This window comes from Ceratotherium simum, chromosome 7, assembly GCF_057802395.1.
Source record: "Ceratotherium simum simum isolate JZ-2026a chromosome 7, ASM5780239v1, whole genome shotgun sequence".
NCBI lineage: Eukaryota > Metazoa > Chordata > Mammalia > Perissodactyla > Rhinocerotidae > Ceratotherium > Ceratotherium simum.
In genome coordinates this window covers 47,639,675-47,666,944 of record NC_141906.1, presented here as the reverse complement: position 1 = coordinate 47,666,944, position 27,270 = coordinate 47,639,675, and the positions used below count along the sequence as shown (strand labels likewise).

General features: G+C 44.5%; 1 protein-coding gene across 1 annotated transcript in view; it reads right to left on the bottom strand.

Annotated features, from left to right (window-relative positions):
• Window positions 1-26,622, bottom strand: part of PANX1 (pannexin 1) — a 49,555-nt gene extending 22,933 nt beyond the window's left edge. Inside the window, exons 1-2 of the mRNA XM_004427439.3 lie at window positions 26,020-26,622; window positions 2,262-2,401 (exon numbers count right to left, since the gene is read on the bottom strand). Of these exons, the coding sequence (XP_004427496.1) occupies window positions 2,262-2,401; window positions 26,020-26,200 (321 nt within the window). The 5' untranslated portion in view covers window positions 26,201-26,622. The remainder of the gene's footprint in view (window positions 1-2,261; window positions 2,402-26,019) is intronic.
• Between the last annotated feature and the right edge of the window lie 648 nt (window positions 26,623-27,270).

The window sequence follows — 27,270 nt, the reverse complement described above, 5'->3', positions numbered from 1 at the left end:
CATGGTAGACCCCCCCAACATTAGCAAAAATCAACTCTCTGTCACTTACTGTTTTCAGTTCAAGAATTTCCATTTCTCTGTGAAATTCTCCATTTTACCTTAATTCTTTGAACATTTTATTAATGGTTATTTAAATGTGTGCCTGATCAATCTATTATCTGGATCTCCTATGGGTCTGTTTCTAGTTCTGATTTTTCTCTTGGTTTTCTTGTGCGCCTGTTATTTTTGATTGAGTACTGAACATTACATGTGAAAAACTGAAGCAAGAACCTGAAGCTCTGGATGAAGTTACCTTCCTCCAGAGGATTTATTTTTGCTTCTGGCTGGCAGGTAGGCTAGAGGTGCTGATAACTCCACATCTCCTTCACTCAATTGGTACTGAAATGATTCAAACCAGAACTCTAGTCCCCATAAGGGCTGGTTTAATTCTGGATCACCCCTTACTCCTCAGCAATGGCCTTTCAAGCCTGGGTGTTGACCAGGTCCTTCCAATTTGGCAAGTCCCAACTTCAATTTTTGTCTCCAGCCCTGTGAATCTGGCAAGCCCTGCTCAGACCCTCAGACATACTTCCATCCAAACAAGCTAGAGTACCACCACCAGAGAGAGAGTGTCTTAATCTCTCAGTAATACTAGAAACCTAAGGCTTGGCTACCCATGCTGCTCTACAAGATTTCTTCTCCTACCCTGTAGGGGCCATGGGCTAGGAGCCCAGAGACCTGATTCTAGTCTTACAGCCAGCAACTAGTCCTGTGACTCCTGGGCTTGACCTCTCAAGGTGCCCTTATCCCTACATGTAAAATGCCTCTGGATCAGAATCTTTGAGTTTCTTCCTGCTCTACAAGTTTGCAATCTCTGACATCCCAGCCAACTCTTACATCAGACAATCCCGGATTATACATTGTTCTTCTGTGAATCCATCAATGCCCAGCCCAGTAACTGATTATAACCTTCCATTCTCATAAGAGCATTATAACAAATGGACTTAAACTCTAACAGCATGGATTCAGATTTGCAAACAAAGCTGTTCAACTTCTGGAACTGTGCCCATTCATACCAAATATCCTTGTCATTTGTTGTTCTGGCTACTAAGCCATGCAAAGTTGCTGAGGACCCAACTAACGCTAAGGCTGAAAGTCAAAGACAAAAGCCCAACCCCAAAGAAGAAAGGAGCCACCGTAGGGCATCACTGTGCCGAGTGGCATGCAATAAATAAACAAGAAGGGAACAGGCCTGGGTCACAGCAAAGGACTTAAACTGTTCTTTTTAAAAAGAAAGATGCTGACTGTTTTCGGCAACAGGTCAAAGCAGGAGAGAGTTACACAAACTTCAGCCTTTGGCATTCCAGAAGCTAAAATACCATGTTTTCCTCAGTAGATGAGAATACCAGAAGATACACACATGTTCTATTTGTTTTTATGATGGACAAAAGACCCAGTGGTTGAAAATAATGACAGGCTGAAAAAAAGTCCTACTTTCATAAGCACAGAGAAGAGCTAACGGAGCCACTTCGCTACGCAGAGAACATTCTCCTGCACAAACTTGCCAACTCCGGCCCAAGTTCCTCACTGCCCAGCCTCTGTGCGCCTCTCACCTCCACCACTCCCCTGATCATGGGGCTCCTGACCTGAACCTCCTCTGTGTAGGACACTGGTGTCTCCTCTGTAGTGTTTCCCCTTCCTTGTAGTATCTGGACCCATCAGAAAGCAAAAGAATCTATTCCAAAAGCTGTGCTGCAGCCAACACCCCAAAAGGAATCATCACTGGGATTCTTGATGCTCCAGTAATACACTGGCTAGAAGCACCTGAACTCTATGTTGGTCCTTACTTTTTCCAAGAGACCCTGTGTGTGGTGGAAAAGGCTCTGGCCAAAGCTATGTTTGAGTCCTAGCTCTGCCACTATCAAACAGTGTTCACTGAGGCATTGGAAATGTCCAGAGAACCTGCTATGGGCCAGACACTGTTGGGCATGAAGGATAGAAAGGTGACTAGGACACGGGAGGTACCTGCTGTTAAGGAGCTAAAATCCAACGAGCACCTCAGTTTCCCCATCTGCTAAATGAAGGTGCTGGACCAAGTAATCTCTGAGGCTCCTTTTGACTTTAAGGTGCTATGGTTGTACGATCTGAGTGGCCATACGTATCTGTGTGGCCATGGCTGTGCCACAACCTCTCTGGGCTGGGCCAACTGGCACAGCCTCTCTGGGCCTCAGTTCCCACATCTATAAAGCAAACAGGTGAGATTTTAAAATGTCCCCGGTTACCTTATGCAGCCACAATGGAAGGTTTCCAGAATCGCCCTGTAAGGAGTCCTTCTGCTGAACAGCAGCCCAACAGTAAGAATCCACGAAGGCAGCCTGACGCCAGGAGAAAGAACTTGGGGAGAAACAGCTTATTTGTGTACCTGAGAAGCAAAAAGAGATTGTCCCAGATAAATGAAAGTGCAGGTGTCTGGACCCTTCCCACCCCTCCCACCATCTCCCCCTCCCTGCCTCAGGTTTTCGAGTGTCAGCTAAGTCCCGGGGCACCACGACAGAGTAAGGACAGAACCGAAACCAAACACCCAAGTGTGTACTAAAGCTGAGTATCTGAGAGCTTTTTAGCCAACACTCATCATGACAGCAGCTTGGGCTGAGTTGGGGAAAAACTCTTGAAAGAAGTGAAACCACCATAAAAAGAAAAAGTGAGCAAGAAAAGAACCAGAGCCAAAAATGTACAAAGAAAACATGCAGAGAGCTGGTTTAGTTTGGAGTGAAAGTTGAGAGAAGGGAGGGGGATTATAGGGTGGGGAGGGGAGTAGGGAGGAGGAGAGTCAATGCAGAAAACTGGACTAGAAAAGGCCTCCTTTTAGGAAAAAAACAAAGAACTTTTAGCCTGAGGCAGAGAAGGCTGATGGCACATTTGGTAATCCATCACTGGAAGGCAAATCAGTAGTTTTCCATCTCCTCTAAGAAAAAAGAAAGCACAGGCTGAAACTGCAGCCCAAGCAGTTTACATCTGGAAGGCAGACGCTGGAGACTGCAAACCTCCAGACAAGGAGATGGGCGCTGGATGGGGAATCGGGAGAGCTGGGGCCCACCAGGCTCTGCCGTTAACTTGTTAACTTGTTCTTCTGGGAAGGAGCTCCGGGACTCGGTTTTCTCCTCTGCAAACTGAGGACTACATGACTCTGCAAATGCTGCTGTTACTTACTACCTGAAAGACTCTTCAAACTCCCAAGTGCCTGTGTACTACTAGAGCAGGCAACAGGACTTTTGGGGGGGCAGGGCAGAAGCCGTGTCCCCCCTCCTCGCCGGCCGGCAGAGGGCCTGGCGCTGAGCCTCTCCTGGTGGCCTCTAGCCCAGCCCCGCTCCCCTGTCCCATCAAGCACGTATAGAATGCGTTAGACACAGGCACAAGGACCAGCTGCTGACGCCCACAGCAGGCACACTCTCCCACATCCTACGCAGCGTGAGCGAGTGCTAAGTGCTTGGGCTCTGATGTTAGTTGTATTTAAACCTAACTCTGCCACTCATAGCTGGGTGATCTCAGGTCACATAACCTTCCAAAGCCAGGAATCTCCAAAATGGGAATGACAGTAATGTCTACATTCCTAGTATAGTGCCTGGTTTCTAGTAGTTGCTCAGTAAGTGCTAACATTCTTCTATATGAAGTAACTAGCAGATTCTGTTATAGCTTTAAAGATTGGGGGCATGCCCACCATTCTCCCTCCCCATCCTATAGAGAGGACAGGACAGTAGGAAGACACTGAGTTGGACTTCCCTAGTCCCAGGGACATAAAAAGCCTCAAAGGGTCACCTTCCCTTGGGGATGGGTGGCCTTTCTACTTGTGGCAGGAGAGGGCAGTGACGGGGATGCTGTCTGGAAAGTAGATTCTTGTGGTGGAGGGGGTGCAAGGAGCAAGGCCCTGGGTTCCCCTCTTCTTCATTAGGTGCCTTTATGCCCACAGACATCAAGAAAGGACTTCTCGGCAAGAGCTCTTGGAGGAGATCATTGTGAAAAGCCACATACCATCAGAAAGTGTCCTATAATGGGGTAAGTTCTTGCCAACCAGGAAAGGCTTAAATATGAGTTGGGAATGAGTAAGATATTTCAAGGTCCCTTCCAACTCTCTTATCCTATTCAACTTGAGTTCTTACATTTTGTTAAAAAAAATAGAGTAGTCAGGACAGCACAGGACCACAGGGCTAGCCTCACACTGCTCTGGCATGAGCATGCTTTGTCAAATGCTTCCTACGAGGTCCCACACACCAAGGCTTACTGAGTGTAACAACAGATACTACAAGAGGGACAGACAGGCCCGGGGTGATAAATGGAGGGTTTCTGGCAAGTTGCTTGCTTGGCAACATCTGTCCAAATACTTTATCGTGAAAATGGACAATGCTGTCAGGATTTCATGAAAACCTGCCTGGCCCATAAGTTCCTTAGGTATAGTCCACATAATGCGTGTAGGAAAAGGTGCTTCAAGTTCTGCTTGAGACCTCAGGGGCCTCCCCCAAAGCAGTGGTAGAAACTGTTGGAGCATAAATAACTAAACTTATCATACAAGAGCTTTTGTAAGAAGAGGAAAGGAAACATGACTGAGTTTAGAGACAGAGATTGAGGACTTGTTGACCTCATACGTAAACGTTCTTCATCTGGAATGGAAGGTCAGAAGAAAAGACAGCAGACAACCAATGTTAACAGGACACCAAGCAGCCTTTAAATCATTACCTCATTTAAACCTCACAACCAAACTATGCGTGTGTGTGTGTGTGTTTGTGAGGGAGAGAGACACACACACACACACACACACAAAGAGAGAGAGAGAACTCTTATCTTCATTTTACCCTGGAGGAAACCGAAGCTCAACAGAGCTCAGTAATCCCTCACCCAAGCTAGTAAATGGTAGCACCAAAATTTGAATCTGTATCCAACTCTTAGTCTCTTAAAACTCTCTGGGCAAGTCACTCCAGCGAGGCCATGCTGGAGGAGGTCCTAGGAGCCAGGGCTCTGTCAGAGTGGGGGTGGTTTGAGCAGGTGGTTCCTCCAAGTGACCAGGACAGCCAGAGTCTCCTAGGCAGGGTCAAGGACAAATCCAGGAAAAGAAACAGATCAAGCCCCGGGTATTGGGAATTCCTAGGCTAGAAATGGGAAACAAAGGAAGTCAAGAGCCAGGCAGGGCAGGAGCCAAATTGGGAGTGAAGGGCAGGAGTAAAGGGAGGGGCAAAGCAGGAGGGTGCAGGGGGACCAGCGTGAGCTGGGCTGTGCAGCCCTACACCTTCCCCCAAGGTGTGACAGCTCAGCCTGGCTTACAGGCAGTATGTAAGTGCCTGGGCTTCAAAGTGCAGCTCAGATGTCACCCTCTCCAGGAAGCTTCCTCCCTGCTAAGCTCCCACTGCTCTTTAAAGCCATCAGAGACATGCAGATAATCACCTTCAACCATGTTGTATACACATGCGTGTATGTCTCATCTCCTCTAGTATTAGCTCAACTCTTGGCTGGCAGGGTGAAACACACACACTCACACTCTTTTCTCTCTCTCAACTTCACGCAGCACCCTGTATCAAATAAATAACACCTGTCTGGTGCTTTAAACACTTCAAAGTACTGTCATAAATGCTGTCTCAATCTTCAAGTATCCCTGTAAGATATCACTATCCCAGTTGATCGCTGAGAAAGCAGAGCCCCCTGACCCACAGCGATCCTCTGGCCAGAGTCCCATGCTCTTCCCCCTCCGCTCTGCTGTGTGTCGGCTGTACGAGCGAGCGCTTTCTGATCACCAGGGAGTAGCCGTAGTGAGATATGCACTGCCTTTCACAACTATAGAGAAAGCAAGAAATGAGTTTCAGGTTTACACCAGGAACAACAAATAACACAACTTTGGACTGGATGAGAGTGCAGAGACAGCTGTGGGCTTTACATATGTGTCTGGCCAGATATAATGAAAGAACAAAAGAGGAAACCTGTGCTCACTGGGCCCTGTGGAAGTAGCCACCACATCTGCAGAGAAAGCAACCCACATCACAGACATCCCCTTCTCCATCCTCCTGGCCTCGACCCGGAGCTCAGGGAGTGGGTCACACCTTCTCCTTGAGTGGCAGCCCAGGTGGCCCTTGGCACAGCTTAGACCTACACCTGTATCGTAGAAGCAGCTGGTGGAGAACCAGAGGGCAACACAGCCTGAGGGAAGACAGGACCGGGGCCAGGGAGGGCAAGCCAGCCCAGTGGTTTCTCAACAGCACCGACCCCAGCTTGTGGACGGCTCTCTTCCTTGCCTGACCTCACCCAGAGAGGCTTTGGCCTTATTTTGCTACTGTCCCTTTCTCTTTTAATAAGCTTTTTTTCATTTGTATGCATTACTAACTCCCAGCTGGTTAGGAGGGCTCGCATCTGAAGGGCTGTGAGTTCTGAGCAAGCCTCAGGCCCCCTTCAGACAAACACTTCCATCCTCCCTCGAGGGTGCTGTGCAGGAGTAAGTTTTCCACCTTGCTTCTGCATCTAAATGCCACATGCAACTGGGCGTGGCAAAGGAAATCAGGCCTCCTAAGGACTTAAGGAAACTCATCAAAACCACAAGTTCAACAAAAATAAAAACACGACTAGAACGATCTAGTTAACCGGCTGGGAGGACTTGAGAGGAACTTTCAAATTGAAGAGATTCTAAGCTGAAGTAACGGACACATTGAGGCAACTGAGGGGGCAGGAGAAGGTGAGCAAAGGGAAGTACCCTTTTTTGTGTACTTTTACCCCCACTTTAGAGACAGGGAAAGTGAGGCTCTGAGATCCTGTGGCTAGTGGGTTGTAGAGCTGGGATATCTGCCCAGGTCTGCATCTTTACCTTCCAAACACAAGAAAGAGGAGGCAAAATGCACAGTTTATCGACAGAATTTGGGTCAGAGATGGTGGAATGAGAAGGAAGGAACCAGGAGAGTTTCTTAAAGGGGAACAGTAAATCCTGGGGTTGCCTTTCTGAGAGGCACAGAGGGAAAACAGAATATAATAATGATTATATCAATTATCATTAGTAGTATCTATATAGCATTTAAAAATTTTGCAAAATGTTTTCATTTTGCAAAAGAAAAAATGAGTTCTAATTCACTTGAATGTAAATTATACACAAACGCACACACATTTCACACCTATATGTATACACATAGGGGATCCAGGTAGATCACAATATAACCTATAAAGCACTGAACTTGACAATGCTGGCTGTACTTTAAGGTTGCCAAAAAAATTTAAAACTACTCTATTATAAACTCTCAAGTTCAATGAGAATCATCACATAACGAGATCTGTGAATGTGTGGTATAGAAAGAAAGGGATAGGACGCCATCAGTTCTGAAAACTAAACAGAACAGTAACAAGCACTCATAAGGATGAAACAGGTCTAAATGACCCCAACATAATGTGACCAAATGACATCTGACCCAAAGGATCCTTCCTTGTATTTGTAGTCATAGCTCCCAAACATCATCAAGTACAGTCAAATTCCAAGAATCTGAGAATCACTTCTCTTTCTAAAAAAGAGCCAAATTCCTCCCCCTCCACCTCTCCAACAGACTTCAACCCAAACTCATCTCTAGCTTCAAATACAAGCAAATAAATAAATTCTGGGAAGTCCCAAATTCTTTATTACTGCTTTCACTCTTCCTTTGCAGGAAATGACCCCAAGGCACACGTGTATTTTAAACCAGTGCAAATATTTAAGCACTCTCTGTAGTCCAAACTGAAAAAAAAAACAGCTGAATTGATAGTTTTCTTTTCCTTTAAAACAGGTTGATTCGCCATGTCTCTTTTTTCCACAGCTAAGCCTGGATTTTAAAGAGAACCCGACCAGGGCTAACATCTGCTCCTTTGCTAAGACGGGCATAATCAAATGTTATCTGCTAAGAGAGTTCCAATAAGTCCCCAGATACTTCACTACCTATTCCCTATTGTACAGAGCAATAAACAACTGCCTGGCATTTCAGAATTAATGGCTTTCCCTTTCTGGGTCTAACAGATTAGACAAAGGCCTCATGGGTACACAATGCTCTCACTAATGGAGAGGAATAATGGACCTACCAACCACATGGTCCAGTATGTGTGTTCACAGGGCCGCACAGCCAAAGGAAACATACAACCAAGCTGGTGAGCCTCAGATGGAACCTACAAGGCTCCTTTAATTCAATCAAGAATGATGGCATAAAAAATATCATATTATATAACCTGCTAATTACAAGAGCAGAATTAAAAAGGAAGCTGGACTGAGACCACAGCCTCGAGGAACCATGAAGCCAGATTATACCCAGAAGAACAGACTAGAGAAGTAAGCAGTTTCTTTCCTGTGGTGGAGAGTCCAGTCCCTTACCACATCCAGAAAGTCTAAACCACACAAAAGAAGAACTTGTATAAATTCAATGTGAAACCTGACAATTGTCCAGTGAATAAAATTTCCATGATCTGGGTACCAGGGGAAAAAAGGCATAAAAAGATCTCAATGTTCTAGTAAAGATGCAAAAAAGTACTCAATGTATTTAAATATTATTTCACTTTCTAAATTTTTGTCATCTGAGATTAACTCAAATATACAGAAAATAATATAACAGACACCTAGGAGCTTAAAGTGATATTGACATTTTGCTGCATTTACCTCATCTCTTTTTTTTAATTAAACATTTTATTTTGAAATTTTTTTCAGAGCTACAGAAAAGTTTATGTTACAATGATTTTTAGCATAAAAAAGGACATCCTGCCATTTCGACAACATGGATGGATCCTGAGGGCATTATGCTAAGTGAGATAAGGCAGACAGAGAAAGAGAAATACTGTACGATCTCACTTACATGTTTTATGTAATAAAACTGAACTCATGGATACAGGGAACAAATCAGTGGTTGCCAGAGGTGGGGGAAATGGGTTAAGGCGGTCAAAAGGTTCAAACTTCCAGTGATAAGATAAATAAGTCCTGGGGATGTAATGGGCATACAGCACAGTCACTATAGTTAACAAAACTGCACTGTATATTTGAAAGCTGCTAAGAGAGTAGATCTTAGTTCTCGTCACAAGAAAAAAAAAAATTGTAACCATGTGACTAAACTTACTGTGGTAATCATTTCTATATATATATTTGAGATATATATATAAATTAAACAATGTTATATGTCAATTATATCTCAATAAAACTGGAAGGAAAAATAGATAAAATTTGTAAACATGCATAAAATATAGTATCACCATTAAAAAAAAGAATATTACAGTGAAATCCCATACACTCTGGCATTTAGATTCAACTGTTATCAACACTCTGCCACACGTCCTCTCTCTTTATTTATACATATATATTTTTTCTGAAACATTTTCCTCTTTCTATATATATGTATATATAATATACACATTTTTTTCTGAACCACTTGAAAGTTACAGAGAGCATGACTCTTTACTCTTAGAAGTATATATCTTCTAAGAACAAGACATTCTCTTATATAAGTCAGTGCAATTACCAAATTAAAAAAAAAAAAAACTGATACAATACCGCTAGCTATATTCGGATTTCCCAAACTATACTTTAAAGCAACTTTTTTTCCTCCAATCAGGATCCAATTCTGCACCACGTGCTGCATTTAGTTGTCGTGTCTCTTTAGTCACCTTATCCTGGAAGGGTTTCACATTTCTCTCATTCGAGACCCTAATGTGTGTGAAGAGCACAGGCCCTCTGTTTTGTGTGATGCCCCTTAATTTGTGTTCGTGTGATTGTTTCTCCATGCTCCCATCCAGGTTCTGCGTTACTCGCAGGAATCCCATGGAAGGGTGTGGGTCCTCCGCAGGACACCCCAGGAGGCACCTGACAACTGGTTTCCCCCATGACAAGTGACATCACTATGATGGTCATTGGTTAAGGTGCTGACTGCCAGGCCTCTGCCATAAAAGCACCTTTCCCCTGTGAAATAAGAGGTCTGTGGGGAGACCCTCTGAGACTGTGTAAGTATTCCATTCCTCAACAAACTTTCATCCCATGGTGAATCAAATACTTCAATTGTGGTTGCAAAATGAAGATTTTCCAACTTTATCCTTCCCTCTTCATTTATTAGTTGGCATTTTACTGTAAAGAGGAACTTCCACTTCCCCTCATTTATTTGTCTTTTAGTATCAATATGGACTCATGCAGTCTTTTGTTTTTCAGTATTTTATAATCTGTTACTGTTAATCATTTTGATGCTCAAATTGTTTCAAACTAGCTCCTGTGTCCTTCTGACTCGTGCTCCCCTTGGTTTTGGTTTTGAGCACTTCCGTAATTCTTGGCACAGGATGTTCTGGGCTTATCCTGTACTTTCCCTGCCCCAACTCTGCAATTGGCCATTTCTCCAAGGAGCCCTCAGTTCCTTTTGGTGGGTAATAAAGTTTTAAAACTTTATTTTATTTGGGCACTAGATGTGCTCATCGCTACTGAGATGTCATTGCTCCTAGGCCCTTTCAGCAGACACAGCTAGGAAACCGATTTGGGGGGGAGGGGGACAGAGACGGGGAGGGAGGGAGGGAGATGGAGTGAGAGAGAGAGAGAGAGTTTATACTGAGACTTCTAATTCCAATCCAACACCACTGGGTTCTTCCTTGCCTTCCCCTATTCCATGTTTGTATCTTCTTTCTTATACAGTGAGACCTCTAGCTCCCCAATCTCAACACAGGCACTCATTTGCTCAATACTAAAATTCACACAAAATAATTTCAGAATTTTTAAAGCCAAGACATCTTATTTCATTTTAAAAGGTTCACTCTGGATGCTATGTCAATCACTGGCCATTTGGGGTCAAGAATAGAAGCAGAGACCAGTCAGGAATCTATTGCAATAGTTCAGGTGAGAGACAGTATGAAGAAATAGTCACAGCACATGTCTGCCTGAAGTCTCTTCCATCACCTCTAGGTTCCAGCCTGGTCCAGGCCAAAGGCTTTGGTTCGGTGAAATGAAGATTAATGCAAAAGGTCAGATGGAAGGAGAAAGGGGAATCAACACAAACATCTCCGCTATAATACTATTTATGTATGTGGAAAAAAAAAAGTAGTGTTCTACAAAATCACTAAAATAACAGAGCGTATGGAGCATAAAGGATTGAGGCAGATCACTCAAAATCTCTGTAGATTTTGTACCTAGAACACTAACCAAACAGCAACAATCCTAACAAAAATATACTAGTATGATGAAGGGGTGTATCAGGAAGGCTGCTGAGTCATGCACACAAGTACAAAAGCAGAATGCACAAAGACCAGAAAGCACCGCCTGATTGCACTTCCAAAACAGGGCATGGGACCAAACGGAGCCAAGAGGATGAGCAAGGGACGAGTGGGCATGGGGTGACTGGGTGTCGTGTGCACGCCATACTCCTCTGCAGCTTGCTTCATCCAGATCTTCTTACTTGGTGGCACAAATCATTCACATGCTGGACAAAAGGCATATGAACCAACGTGACTCCCATATTATACTGTTATTCCCCTACGTACTGATCACGTATAAGCTAATTCTGAGCACAAAATCACCTATTGAAGAACAGATGTCATTTACTAAATACTATTAGGTAGGAATTAGATGCTCTCATTCAATCCAATAAAAAATCCTGTGGACTAGTTATCATTTAGTCCCATTTGCCAGGTGAAGAAACAGAGGCTCAGAGAGGTTAACTTCCAAAGTCAGACAGCTAATACTTGACATAGGTGCAATACAATCCCAAGTGTGTGGCCCTACTCTTTCCCCAATGTGATGACACCCTGGGACTGAGTGACCAGGGAGAAGAGAAAGTGGAGACAGGGCATGGAGGCTGGATGGAGTAGAGGACAGGCGCGAGGAATGCAAGGCCAGCCAAGAACACCAGAAGAACAGGAAAGGGCCAGCCTCAATCTTCCCAGCAGCCCTGGGGAGCCCTGAGCTCTAGGCCCAAAGTCATAATAAAGTATCAGCAAAAACCACAGAGACAAGGAGAGCAGCCCCACGTGGTCAATGGCTGGTGTGTGAAGACCTACCTCAGGGGACCTAATGCTACTTTGTGTGGAGTCAGAAAGACTGTTGGCAGGGTAGAGGTGATTGTAGGCATGGAGTTCACCCAGTAGGGATGGAGGCTAGCCCCAAAGAAGGGAAGGGCCAGATCAAATAAACTACATCATCAAAAACATCACAGCAGGAATACGACATGCGTGAGCCAGGACATAAATCCTTGCAGCAACTCCAGACTGGTCACACTTCCACTAGGGGAAATGCGGTGTTGGTTATTGCATTTGTAGGAGGGCAGTGGGGGAACTAGGCACCTTCCCAAAATGAACAAGAGAAATGGATGTTGCCCAAAAAGTAGGGGAGGCGTCATCTTAAGAAAAACATTAAAGGAACAGACTATTTAAGGCCAAGGGGCAACTAGGACATTTTAAGTATAAAAAGGGTTAGAAGAAAATTACTGTCTAGCTGGTCTCCACTGACACAGAGGCCTACTTTGTGAGAAATAATAGGGATGTTCGGTTAGGTATGGGGAAGGGATTTTAGGCTAAAGGAGAAAAATTAGGTAAATCGTCTATAAAAATAGGTTCTGTAATCTTTATTCCTGAATATTGCTTTAAAAAAGATCCCTTTATATCCAATAAGCACTGGGGTTTCTCTTTTACTTAGTAGCAAGTTACTTAACCTCTCTGAACCTAATTTTTCTCACAGAATTCCCATAAGGATTAAATGAAACGTCTGCCACAATGCCAGCACACAGTAAGAACTCAATAAATGGTAGCTACTATTTTTATTTCCTTGCATCAGGCACCATGGTAAGCACTGGAGATACAAAGATATACAGGGTTCCTTTGTCACATCCTGTATTATTTTCTTCAGAGCACCTTCAATTATTTGAATTTCATCTGTTCTTACTGGTTTACTTGTTTGTCTTATCTTCTACAACTCTCGAACATTCGCATGATGAAAGCAGGCCTTGGATAACTGGGATCTTATATTTAATGGGGCCGCAGCCTGAAACTAAATCCAACTTTGTGAAGTCCTTTTGCATCATCTCTTCCTCAAAAACGCCTTTTAAAAGCTATCTTTTGTAGTTCCTGCAACAAAGAAACCCTATTGTGTAGGAGAAGGACTTGAGCATCTAAATTCAATACTGAATCAAAGATTTAGTGACTCCAATAAAATGAAAAGAACTTACAACGACTGTTACCATTATTTAGACAACTGGTCACGAGATGTCTTTGCAAATACAAGGACATTCTAAATAGACTATCACGGATTTCACGTGACAGATGCAGATGCTGAAGTGGCAAATGCTCTTTTCTCAAGGAACCCCAAAAAAGAAAAGAGACATCCAAGTTCATCAGAATTGGGTATTTAATGTCACAGTCTTGCCAGAGAGAGCCAGCAGCATGCCAGAGAGAGAGCCAAGGACCCTCACCCTCCCCAAGGGCTCGGTGCAGGAATGCAAGGAGTGGGGAGGATGATCCCGTGGCAGCAGGGTCCGAGACCCAGTGCAAACTAGCAGCTTCGGTGCTGCGTCGTGAGCTCACTCTGCTCTCAGTCCGCTGTCCCTCATCCACACAACAGACAAAGGGCAGAGTCCACAGTGGTGCCCGAGATCTCAGGCTTTGGAATCAGAGCTGCACTCCAGCCCCTCTGTGGCCCTGGGTGCGTTATCTGACTTCTACCGGCCTCAGTTCCTCATCTGTCAGAGTCATAACCGTGTTGGGGTGTGTTTAGTGGCTAATCTTGACTGAGTGCTTCCTATGTCCCAGGCACCGTTCTAGCGCTCGCATGTGTTAATTCATTTAACTTTCACCACCCCGTGAGATAGGTTCTATTATTACCCCATTTAATTGATGAAGAAACTAGGGCACAGAGAAATTACTTAACTTGCCCTAGGTCTCACAGTGAATGTGTGACATGCCAGGATTGATATCCAGGCAGTCTGGCTCCCAAACTCACATCTTAACCACTATTCTACACAATCTCTCAAAAGTAAGAAAATTTAACTGTTTTGAAGGATTGCTGCTGGCAAAAATATTATGCTTAAAGGACCAAGCACACAGGCGATATCCATATATGGTAGAGATTCCTCAAAAAATTAAAAATAGAACTACCATATGATCCAGCTATTCCACTTCTGGGTACTTATCCAAAGAACACGAAAACACGAAATTTGAAAATATATATGCACCCGTATGTTCATCACGGCATTATACACAATAGCCAAGACTTGGAAACAACCTAAGTGCCCATCAGTAGATGAATGGATAAAGATGTGGTGTATATATATACAATGGAATACTACTCAGCCATAAAAATAGATGAAATCTTGCCATTTGTGACAACATGGATGGACCTTGAGGGTAGTATGCTAAGCAAAATAAGTCAGATGAAGAAAGAGAAATACTGTATGATTTCACTCATATATGAAAGAATAAACAACAACAACAAACAAACATATAGATGCAGAGAAGAGATTAGTGGTTACCAGAGGGTAAGGAGGATGGGTGCAGGGTGAAAGGGATAAAGAGACACATTTGTATGGTGACAGATGGAAACTAGACTTTTGGTGGTGAACACAAATGTAGTCTATACAGAAGTCGAAATATACTGATGTACACTTGAAATTTATATCATGTTATAAACTAATGTTATCTCAATACAAAAAAGAAAAAAAATACTGTGGTTTCATGTGATAAAGGCTTGTTATCCAAAATATATATAGAACTCTCAAAATTCAACAATAAAACAAACAGCTTGATTAAAAGTGGGCCAAAGACCTTAACAGACACCTCACCCAAGAAGATATACAGATGGCAAGTAAGCATATGAAAAGATGCTCCATATCATATATCACTGGGGAAATGCAAATTAAAACAACAATGAGATACCACTATTAGAATGGTCAAAATCTGGAATATCAAATCCTGGCGAGGATGTGGAGCAACAGGAACTCCAATATTCACTGCTGGTGGGAATGCAAAATGGTACAGACACTTTGGAAGGCAGCTTGGCAGTTTATTACAAAACTAAACATACTCTTAACTATATAAGCCAGCAATCACGCTCCTTGGTATTTACCCAAAGGACTTGAAAACTTATGTCCACACAAAAACCTGCACATGGATGTTTACAGCAGCTTTATTCAAAATAATTGCCAAATCCTGGAAGCAACCAAGATGTCCTTCAGTAGGTGAGTGGATAAATAAACTGTGGTACATCCAAACAATGGGATATTATTTAGTCCTAAAAAGAAATGAGCTATCGAGCCATGAAAAGACATAGAGGAACCTTAAATGCATATTACTAAGTGAAAGAAGCCAGTCTGAGAAGGCTACATGCTATATGATTCCAACTATATGACATTCTGGAAAAGGCAAAACTACGGAGACAGTAAAAAGAGCAGTAGTTGCCGGGTTGAGAGGGTGGAGGTTGAATAGGCAGAGCACAGAGGATTTTCAGGGCAGTGAAACTACTTTGTATGATACCACAATGATGGATACATGTCATTACACATTTGTCTAAAACCACAGAATGTATCACTCTGGTGGGGATATGGACAATGGGGGAGGCTATGCATGTGTAAGGGCAGGGAGTATACAGCAAATCTATGTACCCTCCCCTCAAGTTTCCTGTGAACCTAAAACTGCTGTAAAAAAGTAAAGTCTTAATTAAAAAAATACACACACACACACATAAATGTATGTATATAGTAGCTATTAACATTGGGCCTAAGGACCGCAGGGGAAGGAAGGCATCAGGAGCAATTGCTTAAGTGCACAGGTGAGTGGCAACAATTCCCCTCAGGACACCAACCCCTTTGGGTGTTCACCTCCAGGCCCGGCCAGGCCCTCCAAGAGCTGCAGCTTCTCACAGGCCCTCAGCAGACATGCCCTCCTGCCAGGTGACGAGAGCCCACTGCTGGAGCCCACCCAGGACCAGGCTTCCAGGCACAGCCTTCTTCCTCACCATCCACTGTGCCAGGCTGGGCTTCAAAAGCAACCAGGAAGCCTCAGAACAGAGCTGCTGAATATGACCAGCTTGGGTCCTCCCCAAGTCAGCTCCAGCACCGCCAGAACAACTGGGAGGTACTGCGAGTGCCCACAGAGCTCCCAGCAATGACTCCTGATAAACTTTGATGAAATATCTGCCCCATACAAAGCACCACAGCAGATTCCAAGATACGTGACAGTCCCCATCCTCAAAGTGCACAGAAGTTAGTAAGCCTGAACTTAACTGCAATAGCCCCTAACTAGTCTCTCCACATCTCCACTCCATCCTCCACAAAGTATCTGGGGTGAGATTTAAAAATGTCTACCTGATTATGTCACTCAGGGCTAAAAGCCCTCTGACAGCTCTGGATAAACTCTAAAATCCAAATCCCGCAAGGCCCTCACGACTGGACACCTGCCCATCTCTCTAACCTTTGACTCACTCTTCCCCTCTGCTCAACAGAGTGTAGTAACAGTGACCTTTCCATTTCTCCAAGAAATCATATCCATTGTCCCCAGAGAGGCTTTACCCACGCTGATGCGTAACAGCCCAAGTGTTGCTTCCTCGGAAAGCCATCCCCAACATCCCCAACCGCGCAAGGCTCCTCCCATGGCACCTGTTCCAAAGCACTTATCACAGCAGGAATTCTGTAATTATTGGGAAGCCATCTCCCCTGCTGAGCTGCAAGCTCCCAGGACCATACCTGCCTCCTTCACTGACAGGTCCTGGTGCACAGCGCAGTGGTCAATGAACAAGTGTCAAATGATTGAGAACATCAATCAATGGAGACAAAAGCCGATAAAGAATAATTACCATACGGTGGAGCATGAACCGTCGTGCCAGAATGAGAAGGGTACTGGAGTGCATTTAACAACTAATTTTAGCCCAATGTCCTCAAGTTACAAGGGGGTGAAACTGACTCTAAGCCAGTTGCCTTCGGGACACACATGCTCCACACAGCTGTTCCTTGCTGTTAAGTAGTAAGTGTCCCCTAAGAGTGTTCCTTCAGTTCTTAAAAGGGCATCATTTTTCTATTCCAGTATTCACTTCAATGTGTGTAACGAAGAAAACAAACTGAGAACATAAAGGCTTAGCGTGTTTACAGAGATTTAAAAGGAATGAAGCCTTACTAAGAAGAAGAACGTCAAGACCATCAGCGCCTGGTCTCTCCTCCCTCTAAGGGACACTGGGGAAGGAAAGGGAGGCAAGTCACAGTTACCATCACCCAGACTCATCCGAATGGAGCCTCTAGCGCCAGAGAGCACCGGAATCTGAGTGAGGGCTGGAGAGGAGGGTGAGGCCTCTTGTCTCAGCTTTGCTGGCTGCATACAATCTTGCAAAATAGCTTCAGGCTGTAGGAGCTTAAGGTACGCTAGTTTCAGAGTCAACCAACAAGTACTGAATACAAACCATGTGTCAGGCCTCTTTCCGTGTACCATCTCATTTCACAGGCATCATCTGATTTGCAAAGGAAAACCTGGTCAGCAAGGAGAGGTGAACCTCACAAAGCGAGGGTACAGCTGAATAAGAACTTCTCTCTCTGCAAACTTTCCACATGGGAGCGACCGTGCTTTTCGAAAACTTTAAGAATCCTTACACATGATCATCAAATGTAGAGCAGATGTTAACATTTAAAAGAAAGAATTTTTTAAAGACATCTTTACATATCCTATTAAATGATATTTGCTAATTTTGCTAGTTGACTAAACTTTTAAACAGGAAACAGGGCTCAGAAGGGAAACAACCTTTAGCTTTAAAAAAAAAAAAAATGATAAAAAGAGAGTTAAGATAGATTGTGGGGGGAAGGACAGTATTTCCTAAGCCAATGATAACCAGCTGAGACCTGACAGTCTCTCTAGGATCAACTACCCCAAGAGGCAAGGGTAAGTAGCCTGGAAAGAATGAGCAGTCCCTAGAACACTGCCCAGTGTTACAGCAAGAGCCCAGAACTGTCTTGTGAAATCCCAGTGCGAATAAGGAACTACAAAATGAAACAGTGAGATGCCATTTCCACCATTAGAATGGCAAATTGAAAACTCTGAAAATATTATCATTAAGAAGTGGGGAAAGGGTTGCTCCCCTACACTGCTGACAGGAGTGTAAACTGCACTCTGGAAGCACATTTAATTTGAAATGTGCACACCTTGTAACTCTCTAACTGCAAACTCCACCCTCAAGGTTGACCCCAGAGCCATGGTTCGCACCGTGGTCTGGAACCTGAGACTCTCCCAGGAGGTTCATGATGTTAAACCTACTTTCATAATAATACTAAGTTGTTATTTGCCTTCTTATTCTCATTCTCTTGTGAGTGTAGACAGTGGAGTTTCCAGAGGCTACTGACGTGGGATAGCACCACATAAGGAACAAGAAGCAGACAGGAGAATGCAGTGGTCTTCTATTAAGCCAGACATTAAGGAGATTTGCAAAAATGGAAAACAATGCCCCTTTTCTTACTTTTTGCTTGTGAAGTTATTTTTTCATAAAAATATATTATATATGTTAATACAAATGGGTTTATTATTATTTTAAATTAATTGATGAATTCTTAAAAATTTCTCAGTTTTCATTTCTAATATGATAAATACTGATAGAGGTAACCCACAAACAAAAGCTCTTTGGAATCCTCAATAACATTTAAAAGTGTAAAGTATAAAGGGGTCCTGAGACCTCAGAACCAATGCTCTAGAGAAACACATTTTGCATGAGGAAGCCGTTTAAGGATGTTCACTGAACCACTGTTTGTAGTAGGAAAAAGTCGAACACACCTACATGTCCCTTAATAGAATGGTTAAAGGAACTGAGGTCTAGTCATATTACAGAAAATTATGCCACATCTAAAAAGAACGAGGCAGATCTACATGCAATGACATGAAAATATCTCCAGGACACATTATAGATAAATGAGCAAATCACAAAGTATTAACGCACGGCATAATATTTTGTGAAAAGTTTAATAATGACAAAATGTTAATAAAATCATGTTTTTCCATAGGAACACAGAGCAGTGTAAAAGGATACATGCTAAACAGTAGTTACCTCTGGGGAAGTGACCAAGATTGAGGTATGTCAAAAAACAAAGCTTTAATGTTCCCTTATTGCTTGAACTTTTAACACAGACACACACAAACACACAGGCATATAGACATTTGACAACTGCAAATAATCTGGAAAATTCCCTTTGCTGCCACAGCAGCAGTGTGGTGATGGGACCTACTGGGGCTGGGGCAGTGAGCATCTCAGACTATCCCACTGCCCACAGCCTGTCTCATCAGCTGAAGCACTGAGTCAATGTACAGCCGATTCATCCTTCTTACCAGAACATCTACCACTTTCCAAACTAATCCAGAAGTTGTAATTGTTCTCAAAGCACTTCTACTTTATTTAGCCCATCCATCACCCGTTCCAGCTTCCCGCAATCACAAAGACTGTAGTAATAGCAGTGATCAAAATACGAAAAGAAAGTGGTAACCTTAATGACACCCCAAAATGTAGAAATATAGTGGTTTTCATAACTATCAAAAAGAAAAATATCCAATAGTTGAGATAACCTGACACGTTCTCGATAAGGATCTTGCCGATAATGATCCTCTTCCTGTACTTCAATAGCATTTTAAATATTTAATATAATATGAGGAATTTATCTCCTAAAGATGCAGCAATTTGTGCTAGGCAAGTCAGTCGCTTCGATTGCTAAGCTTCAGTTTCCTTGCTCATGGTTCCAGTATTCTACGATTTTATTTGTTTAATTTACTCAGGTATCTCCTTGCATCTAGAAGCTGGCATGAAAGCAGTAACAGAATGGTATGGTATCTTGTGAGAATTAATAGACCAGTGCAACAATACAAACAGCCCCAAAACAGGCTCCTTTACATAAGCGTTTTCTACACGATAAGGAAATCATCATAGATCAATGGATAAGGAACGGGTTCCTCAATAAATGACAGTGAGGGAATTACCAACTAGAGTCTTGACTTATTCCACGGAAAGGAAAAAAGAGATTAAAAAAATAAATGTTTAAGTAAAATCTTTCAAGATATTTAGGAAAAAAAATAGACAGATATTTAACTGCTCTAAGGATGAGCTCCACTGGTCTAACCATACTGGAATCTAAGAAATACAAAATTAAAAGATGGACAGCTTTGACGACTTTACTTCTGCTCATCAAAACTCACCATAACCAAAATTCAAAGGTAACTGACAACTAGAAAAAAAAATATCTGCAATAAAGGATAGCCCAAAAATATTTGAAACCATGTTATCCATATAAACAGTTAATAAAATCCATTGAGAAACCAATATCCCCTTTGAAGGACAGCAAAAGACAAGAACAGACAATTCACAGAATTATATAAATGATAAAAATACATATGGAAAAATGTTCAATGCTGTAAGTGAATAAATGTGACTTAAAACAATGGCATACCTTCAATCATCTATTAAACTGTCAGCGATAATCCCTAAATGCTGCTGACTGGTGAGAAGGGTGTTCTCGAACTGCTGGTGGAAGTGCCAACATGGTCTTACTGGAGGGTGACCCACCAAGCGAATCAAGAGTTCTGAAAATCGTACAGTCTGACCTCATAATTAGACTTACACAATTTGTTGAAATACTGAGATCTTTATAGCAAAGAGGTTTATGTTCAGGAGTGTTCTTCATAATGCTATTTATATACACCAAAAAATTGTGAAATGGTTCAATTTTGATACACCTAGACAACATTCAATTTTGTAGCCAACAAAAAGCAAGGTTACAAGATTTAAGAAAGTGGTGCAATGGCCCCAATTTCATGTCTGGCTTTTAAAAAGTAGAATACAAGTTGTCAGCTATGTATATATAAAAAAGCTTGAGGGAAATACACCAAGATATAACAGTGGTTACCTCTGGTGGAGGAATGACTGCTATTTTCTCTTCCATATTTTCCATATTTTCTACAGTAGGCTTTATCTTTATAATCAGATAGATAAATATACATATATAAACATTTATAGAGAAAGGGAGTGCAAGCTTTAGAGAGAATGACTAAAACATGAGAATGAGAAGAAGCCCCTTTCTTCCAACACACACCCTGAACCTCATACAGAGCCAGGCTTGCCTCAGTACACACAGCTTCTCTCTAGGTCCCTCCTCCCCAGCAACCTGTATCCCCAACGCTGCCCTCAGTGACCCCAAGGCACACAGCTGTGCCTGCCTCACTCAGCCAGGGCACAACGCTCCCAATCTGCCTGCCCTTCTCCCCTCTGGCCCAAACTCTCACTGCCTCGGTCAGGGGTTTGAGAAGAAAACAATCCAAGGAAGCAATCTGCAGGGGAAGGCCAGTGTTTGCATGGTTTTTAAAAATGATGTCACTCATCCAAACCTAGATTCTACAAAGGTTCCAAGACGTATGTCCAGTTTTTGCCGGGGATGAGAGTTTCACCTATGCTGAAATAACAGATTTTTTTCCACAGCCTCATTTTCTTTTCTTCTTTTTTTCTCCTCATTACGAAATGTTTGCTTATTATCTGTCAGTTCATATTCCTTGCTTTATGACTGCTATTCTAGTTGGCTCCAGTGACACTACAGAGTTTTCAAATTTTCTTTTTTGGTGAGGAAGATTGCCCCTGAGATAACATCTGTTGCCAACCCTCTTCTACTTTGTATGTGGGACATACAAAGCCCACATACATGTGGTGTATGAGGCCACAGCATGGCTGCATGAGCTGTGTGTAGGTCCGCGCCTGGGATCTGAACCCATGAACCCTGGGCCACTGAAGCAGAGCGTGGAACTTAACCACTATGCCATTGGGCTGGCCCCAAGAGTCTTCAAATATTTTTGAAGGAAATTTTTTTAACAGTAACTCTTTCAAGATACACAAAAATTCCATTTTGTGTATAACAACTAACACTCAGTATCCAGAAATGCTAAAATCCTACTGACACCTCTGATGATTCTGTCATTTACACACTCTATTGAATGCCTACTATGTATCAACTTTTCTGCTGGAAGCCATGGACAGAGTAGTCAGCCCGACAGTGGACAGATGGTCCCTGTCCCCAGTGAACTTACAGTCTCCTGGGGAGACAGTATTCAACAAATAATTACCTACTTGCAACTTGTGGAAAGTGCTAGGAAGGAAACTTTTGGTGTGCTATGAAAGCACATGAAGAAGTCCACTGAAAATCACAATTTTAACCCTGAAAGAGGCTATTTCTTTCTTAAAACCATGAACACATCAAAACGCCTCTTCCAATCTTCTGACAGAGTCACACAGAGGGAGTTAGAGGTGGAGGGTATACAACACAGTGTTTTTTTCTACTTATTCAAATAAGAACTCAGGAATGCAAAACTTGTCTTGGAAAATGATCTCATCCTTCTGGAAATTGATCCTGCTCTCTTCTCTTTTCCTTTCAATATTGGGAGGAGGGGAGATTTACAAAGATTTATGTATGAACAAGCTTTATGCGTAATAGGCGAAATTTTGAAAGAATCTAAATGTCCATCACTAGGGGAGTGCTTAGATGAATTATGTTAAGAACATACTACGCTATGGAACGTTATTCTGCCTGCCTATTAAAAATAGTGAGGTAATACTTATGTACTGACACGCAATGCTCTTCAAAACATACTAAGTGGGAAAAAGCAAACCACTATGGTTATGACTCAATTTCTAAAAATATAATAATGTGTACACATGTTAAATGAATGCAGAGAAAGGGGACTTTAAGGCTGTACAAGTGTCCACAGTGGTCACCTCTAGAACATAGTGAAGGAGGTTTATGAATCTTTTACCATGAGAATGTATTTAGGTACTATTTGTACAATAAAAATACAACAAAAACAAGGGGGGAGGGAGGAGGGTGAAAGGGATAATTCGGTACATGTGTGTGGTGATGGGTTGTAATTAGTATTTTGGTGGTGAACATGATGTAATCTATGCAGAAATAGAAGTACAATGATGTACACCTGAAATTTTTACAATGTTATAAACCAATGTTACTGCAATAAACAAAAAATTTAAAAAAAAAAGAAAAAAAAAAAGAAAAACATGTACGCATCAGTAACCTCGGACAGCAAGTGTCCTTCTGGAAGAGGGCCAGGAGGATCTCTTGGCTCTTTGGTTTTAAGTGTGAGTTAAGGATATGCCGTTATGGGGCCTACACCCTAAGACCCTAAATATTATCCCATTCCTATAAACACCCCTGAAAAGAATCAATCAGCTTTGCAGGCTGAAAAGCAGCCTGAACATATTCCCAAAAATGTGCCTAAATTCAGCCACAGCAGAGCAGATGGCTTAAGCCACCCCACTGCTGACTCAGTTGGAGGAAACAGGGCAAGTGTAAGCTAATAGCATTGGAAGCAGCTGCAGTTATATCTGTCCTTTGGCTCACTGGGGCAGGACCGATGCTGCCCTGTAATGACAGCAGCAGAGCAGAGCTAACCCGGAGGGACCCACTCCCTCTGCCCAGAACCGCAGCTGCCCGCTGGGAGGGCAGCAGGGAGAGGAGGCTCCCTGGGCAGACCAGACAGCCTTTCCAGGAATCCACTGGCTGCCCCTGCTGCTCATGTGGTCCAGCCAGCCTGGCTCCGGGCAAGAAGCATCCTGGCAGGAGTCAGAGGCTCTCCTCTCCCAGAGTCTCCTAACATGCCAGGTTAGGGCACCTGGGCATTCTCATCAAAGCAGCCCCTGGGGAGGGACATCTCGGCATCAGGCCCCAAATAGCCCTAAGCCTGGGAAACTGAAGACCCTATCAAAAGACCCCAAGAACATGAATCCCATTCAGAGTTTGGTGTGTTGAAAGGTACACACTTAAGGAATTCATTTCTTCAATAGTTTAGATAAATACTCCTCGAATTTCAGAGCTTAAAGGCTATGCAGTCCATTTATGCCTGTATTCTACACAGAGTTGTCACCCAGCTATTTCCCCAATCTCTCTGTCTCAGAGTCAAACATGCTGCACCTCTAGAGGCATCTGGGGACAGGTGTGTTAGAAATGGGGGTCCTTCTGTGGCACAGAACTCTTGTCTCCCTGCAGTTTCCACACTGGTGACACTCGTGTGGTCTCTGAGCTACACGGAATGACACTCATCTGTCTTCCACAGAAGAGCCCTTCAACATTGCGAACACAGATTCCTCCTCACCAGAAAAATACCACAAAAGGGCATTTAAGGCACTTACAATAAAACCTAAGCTTATAAGTCAAGTGGGACAACTTCGCCCCTCCCATGATGACCTCCATCCATTAATGCTATGATCAGGGGCGGACGTCTGGGAGGGAGCCATGACTGGCCTCACCAGGACAGCACTTGTGCTGCTAAGTGACATGGGTACCACAGCAACTGAGAAGTCTCCCTCCCCACACCAGGAACCACTTGCCTCTAACTGGTGAATTCCAGGCACTGGCTGGGACCTGGCAACTGTAACCTTTGGCCAGACCTCAGCATCCTTCTTCTGTGCTGTCCCTGCCCTGGAAGGCACCCCATCTCCCTCAGCTCAGCCATTCTCCAAGGGAGAACCCAGGAGAGTTCTTCAACGTGCTCTAGCATTTCCTTCACTACATTTTTATTGAGTGCTATTGAGCACAATGATTTTGGCAACTTCCTGCCAAGTTGAACAACTCGGTGCTGTAGATCACAAAATCAAACTCATTGTAACCCTTTTCTAACCAATACTTTCCTCAACTTCACTATTCCTATCAACACCACCACCATTTTCCACTCACCCAGGCCTGCAGCCTTTCCATCAGCTCTGATCAGTCTCTGCCCTTTACAGCTTATTAAAAACGAGGTACCCAAGTGCTGCTTACTGCTCCTTGCTCTCTCGGAAATCCCCCTACCCATCCTTTCCCTTCCACTCTTGGCCCCAACCACGCACAAGACCTCAACTGATGCCCCATCTTACGGCATCCGGCCTCCGTAGGTCCAACTCTCCACCTTCACAGACCCTACATGCTACCACCAGGCTATTATTTATGAAGTGCTGTTTTCAACCAGTCCACCCTATGCTCAAATAATAACTTCATACTTTTTAAACCATCAAGGCTGTACTCCTCTGTTCTAACTGACCCAGGCTCATATTCACTTTCATACCCCAGGAACCCTGACAACCCTCCTGCCTCAGTTAGTCACTGCCTCTCACCTTCCAGGAACATGTAACATTTCCTACCATCTCAAAATCTTGGCAAAAGGTCTCCCCTCTGCTTATCCAAATCTCACACACACTCAAAGGCTCAGCGCCAGCCCAACCTCTCAAATAAGCTTTCCCAAGGTCCAGCGCCACAGGTCTCTCTCTCTTTTCCCATACAGAACTGTTTCTAGCTGCCCTATACCGCCTTCCTGTTGACTCATAAATAGTCTCTCCTGTGCTGAAAGTCAGAAGAGCTGATGGGGAAGACCACACACTTACTGGCCACGTGATCCTGTCCAAACCACCAGACTGGAAATCTCACAGAACTGTTATTACTACCAATCAGAATTTACATGACGGGGACTCCTTCATCACACATTCATAAGGCCATGCAAGTGGAGGATTTTGGTTTCCCTCCAATACCTGCTAAGTGCAGGTATTTTCTATCATTCACAACCCTGCAGAGCTAAAGTTTCAATAAATATCAATTAAAATAAGATAATGAAGAAAAAACACACTTTCCATGGAGCACTTGTCTTCACATCCTCTGTTCAGCCACTCAGGAACTTCTCTGGTACAAAATTTTAGGTGACTACACAAATGTGTGCAGGGGAAGAGAGGAGGCAGTTTTGTGCAAATCTGGTAGCAACGGCGCCGGTCACGAGTGGCACATGAACACTAAGCCACATTCGGGATCAGCGGGGCGCAGGGAACAGAAGAACTGAGGAGTAAGGATGCGAGCAGAGCCCACAGGGGTACAAATAAAGCACGTGGACAAAGAATGCTTCAGACCATAAAACCGGGGCTACCTTTCTTCCCAACGTTCACGCCCATCGCGCTGTCGGGGGGACTTCGGGGATACAGGCCGGCGCGCGGTAAAATCACTTCTCACCAGAGCCGGGCACCTCTGATAACGCGGCCCAGCAGGCGGGGTCCGCCCCGCCCCGCCCCGCCCTCCGGCTCCCGGGCCTTACCAATCGAGATTTCCTGTGCGAAGGCCAGCGAGATGAGCAGCAGGGGCAGCCCCACGGCGATGCACGTGACCATCTTGTCCACGGCCAGCTCCAGCCGAAGCCCCCTGAACTTGAGCTCCGAGGGCTCCTTCAGCAAGAAGTCTGAGAATACGTACTCGGTGGCCAGGTGGGCGATGGCCATGGCTGCGGCGCGCCAGGCGCGGCCAGGCAGGCCCACGAGGGCAGGCCCGGGTACCTCCGGCGTCAGGAGCGCTGCGCTGCGCCTTCACCCCGGCACTGGCCGGACCTGCGACTTTCGCTTTTCCTTTGCCAACTCCCCAGTTGCTCGCACACCCCACCAGCCTTTCTGTCTCGGTGGCCTGGCTCTCAGCGAGCCACAGAGCCAAATCTGCCTCCACGGGCGCCTGGGCGCACGAGCTCTCGCGCTCTCTCCTCCGGCGCCGGAGGGGCGCGGACCCGCCCCCGCAGGTCCCCGGGACGCGCGCGCCACCCGGGCTTGGCGCCTCTCCGGCGCGCCCGCAGGCGCGAGAACCAACCACCGCACAAAGCGCTTCCCTCTCGTCCCAGCCCCGCCGCTCCGCCCCAGCAGCCAAAGCTCCTTTGGGCAGGCCCGTGCGCTCTCAGCCCGCTCTGCTGCGCCCTTCCGGAACGATGGGGCAGACCTATTACCTAGGGGCGTGGAGTTTCCGGAAACCGCGGTGAGGAGGGGCGAGGTGGGCGCGGCAGCATCCCACAACCCTGGGATTCACCCCAGCAAAGAGATCTTCCCAGCGAGCGAGCGGTACCTCTGAAAATTCTCATGCCCCTTCCATCCTCATTCTCCCCACTTCCAGGCACCCGGGGTTTTTGAAATCGACCCCTTTCTGAAAGTGGCCCCTTACCCTGTGGACAGGATGGCCCCCTTTTACGCCCCACCCTCAACATTTCTACATGGTGGAATCAGGTTAAAAAGAGCTGCAGACGCTTCAAAGAGCAACGCGTGCCGTAAAAGCCAATGGAGCAGTGTAGACTGAGCCTGTGTGGAAGAGGGAGCGCTGGCCCCTTCCGAGAGCTCTGCGTGACAGGGAGGCTCTGCGGGGTCTGGGTGGTGAGCCCTGGCGTATGACTAGGTCTCAGACCTTAAGTATCGCCGCTTGGTCCGCGCTACTGCTCCTGCTTTCCCAGTCGGAGCCTTGGTCGGTGAGCCAGCAGAGAGGTGTCCGCGGGTGAGTGGGTGTTGGGGGAGAGCTTCTTCTGAACCACTGGCAGGAA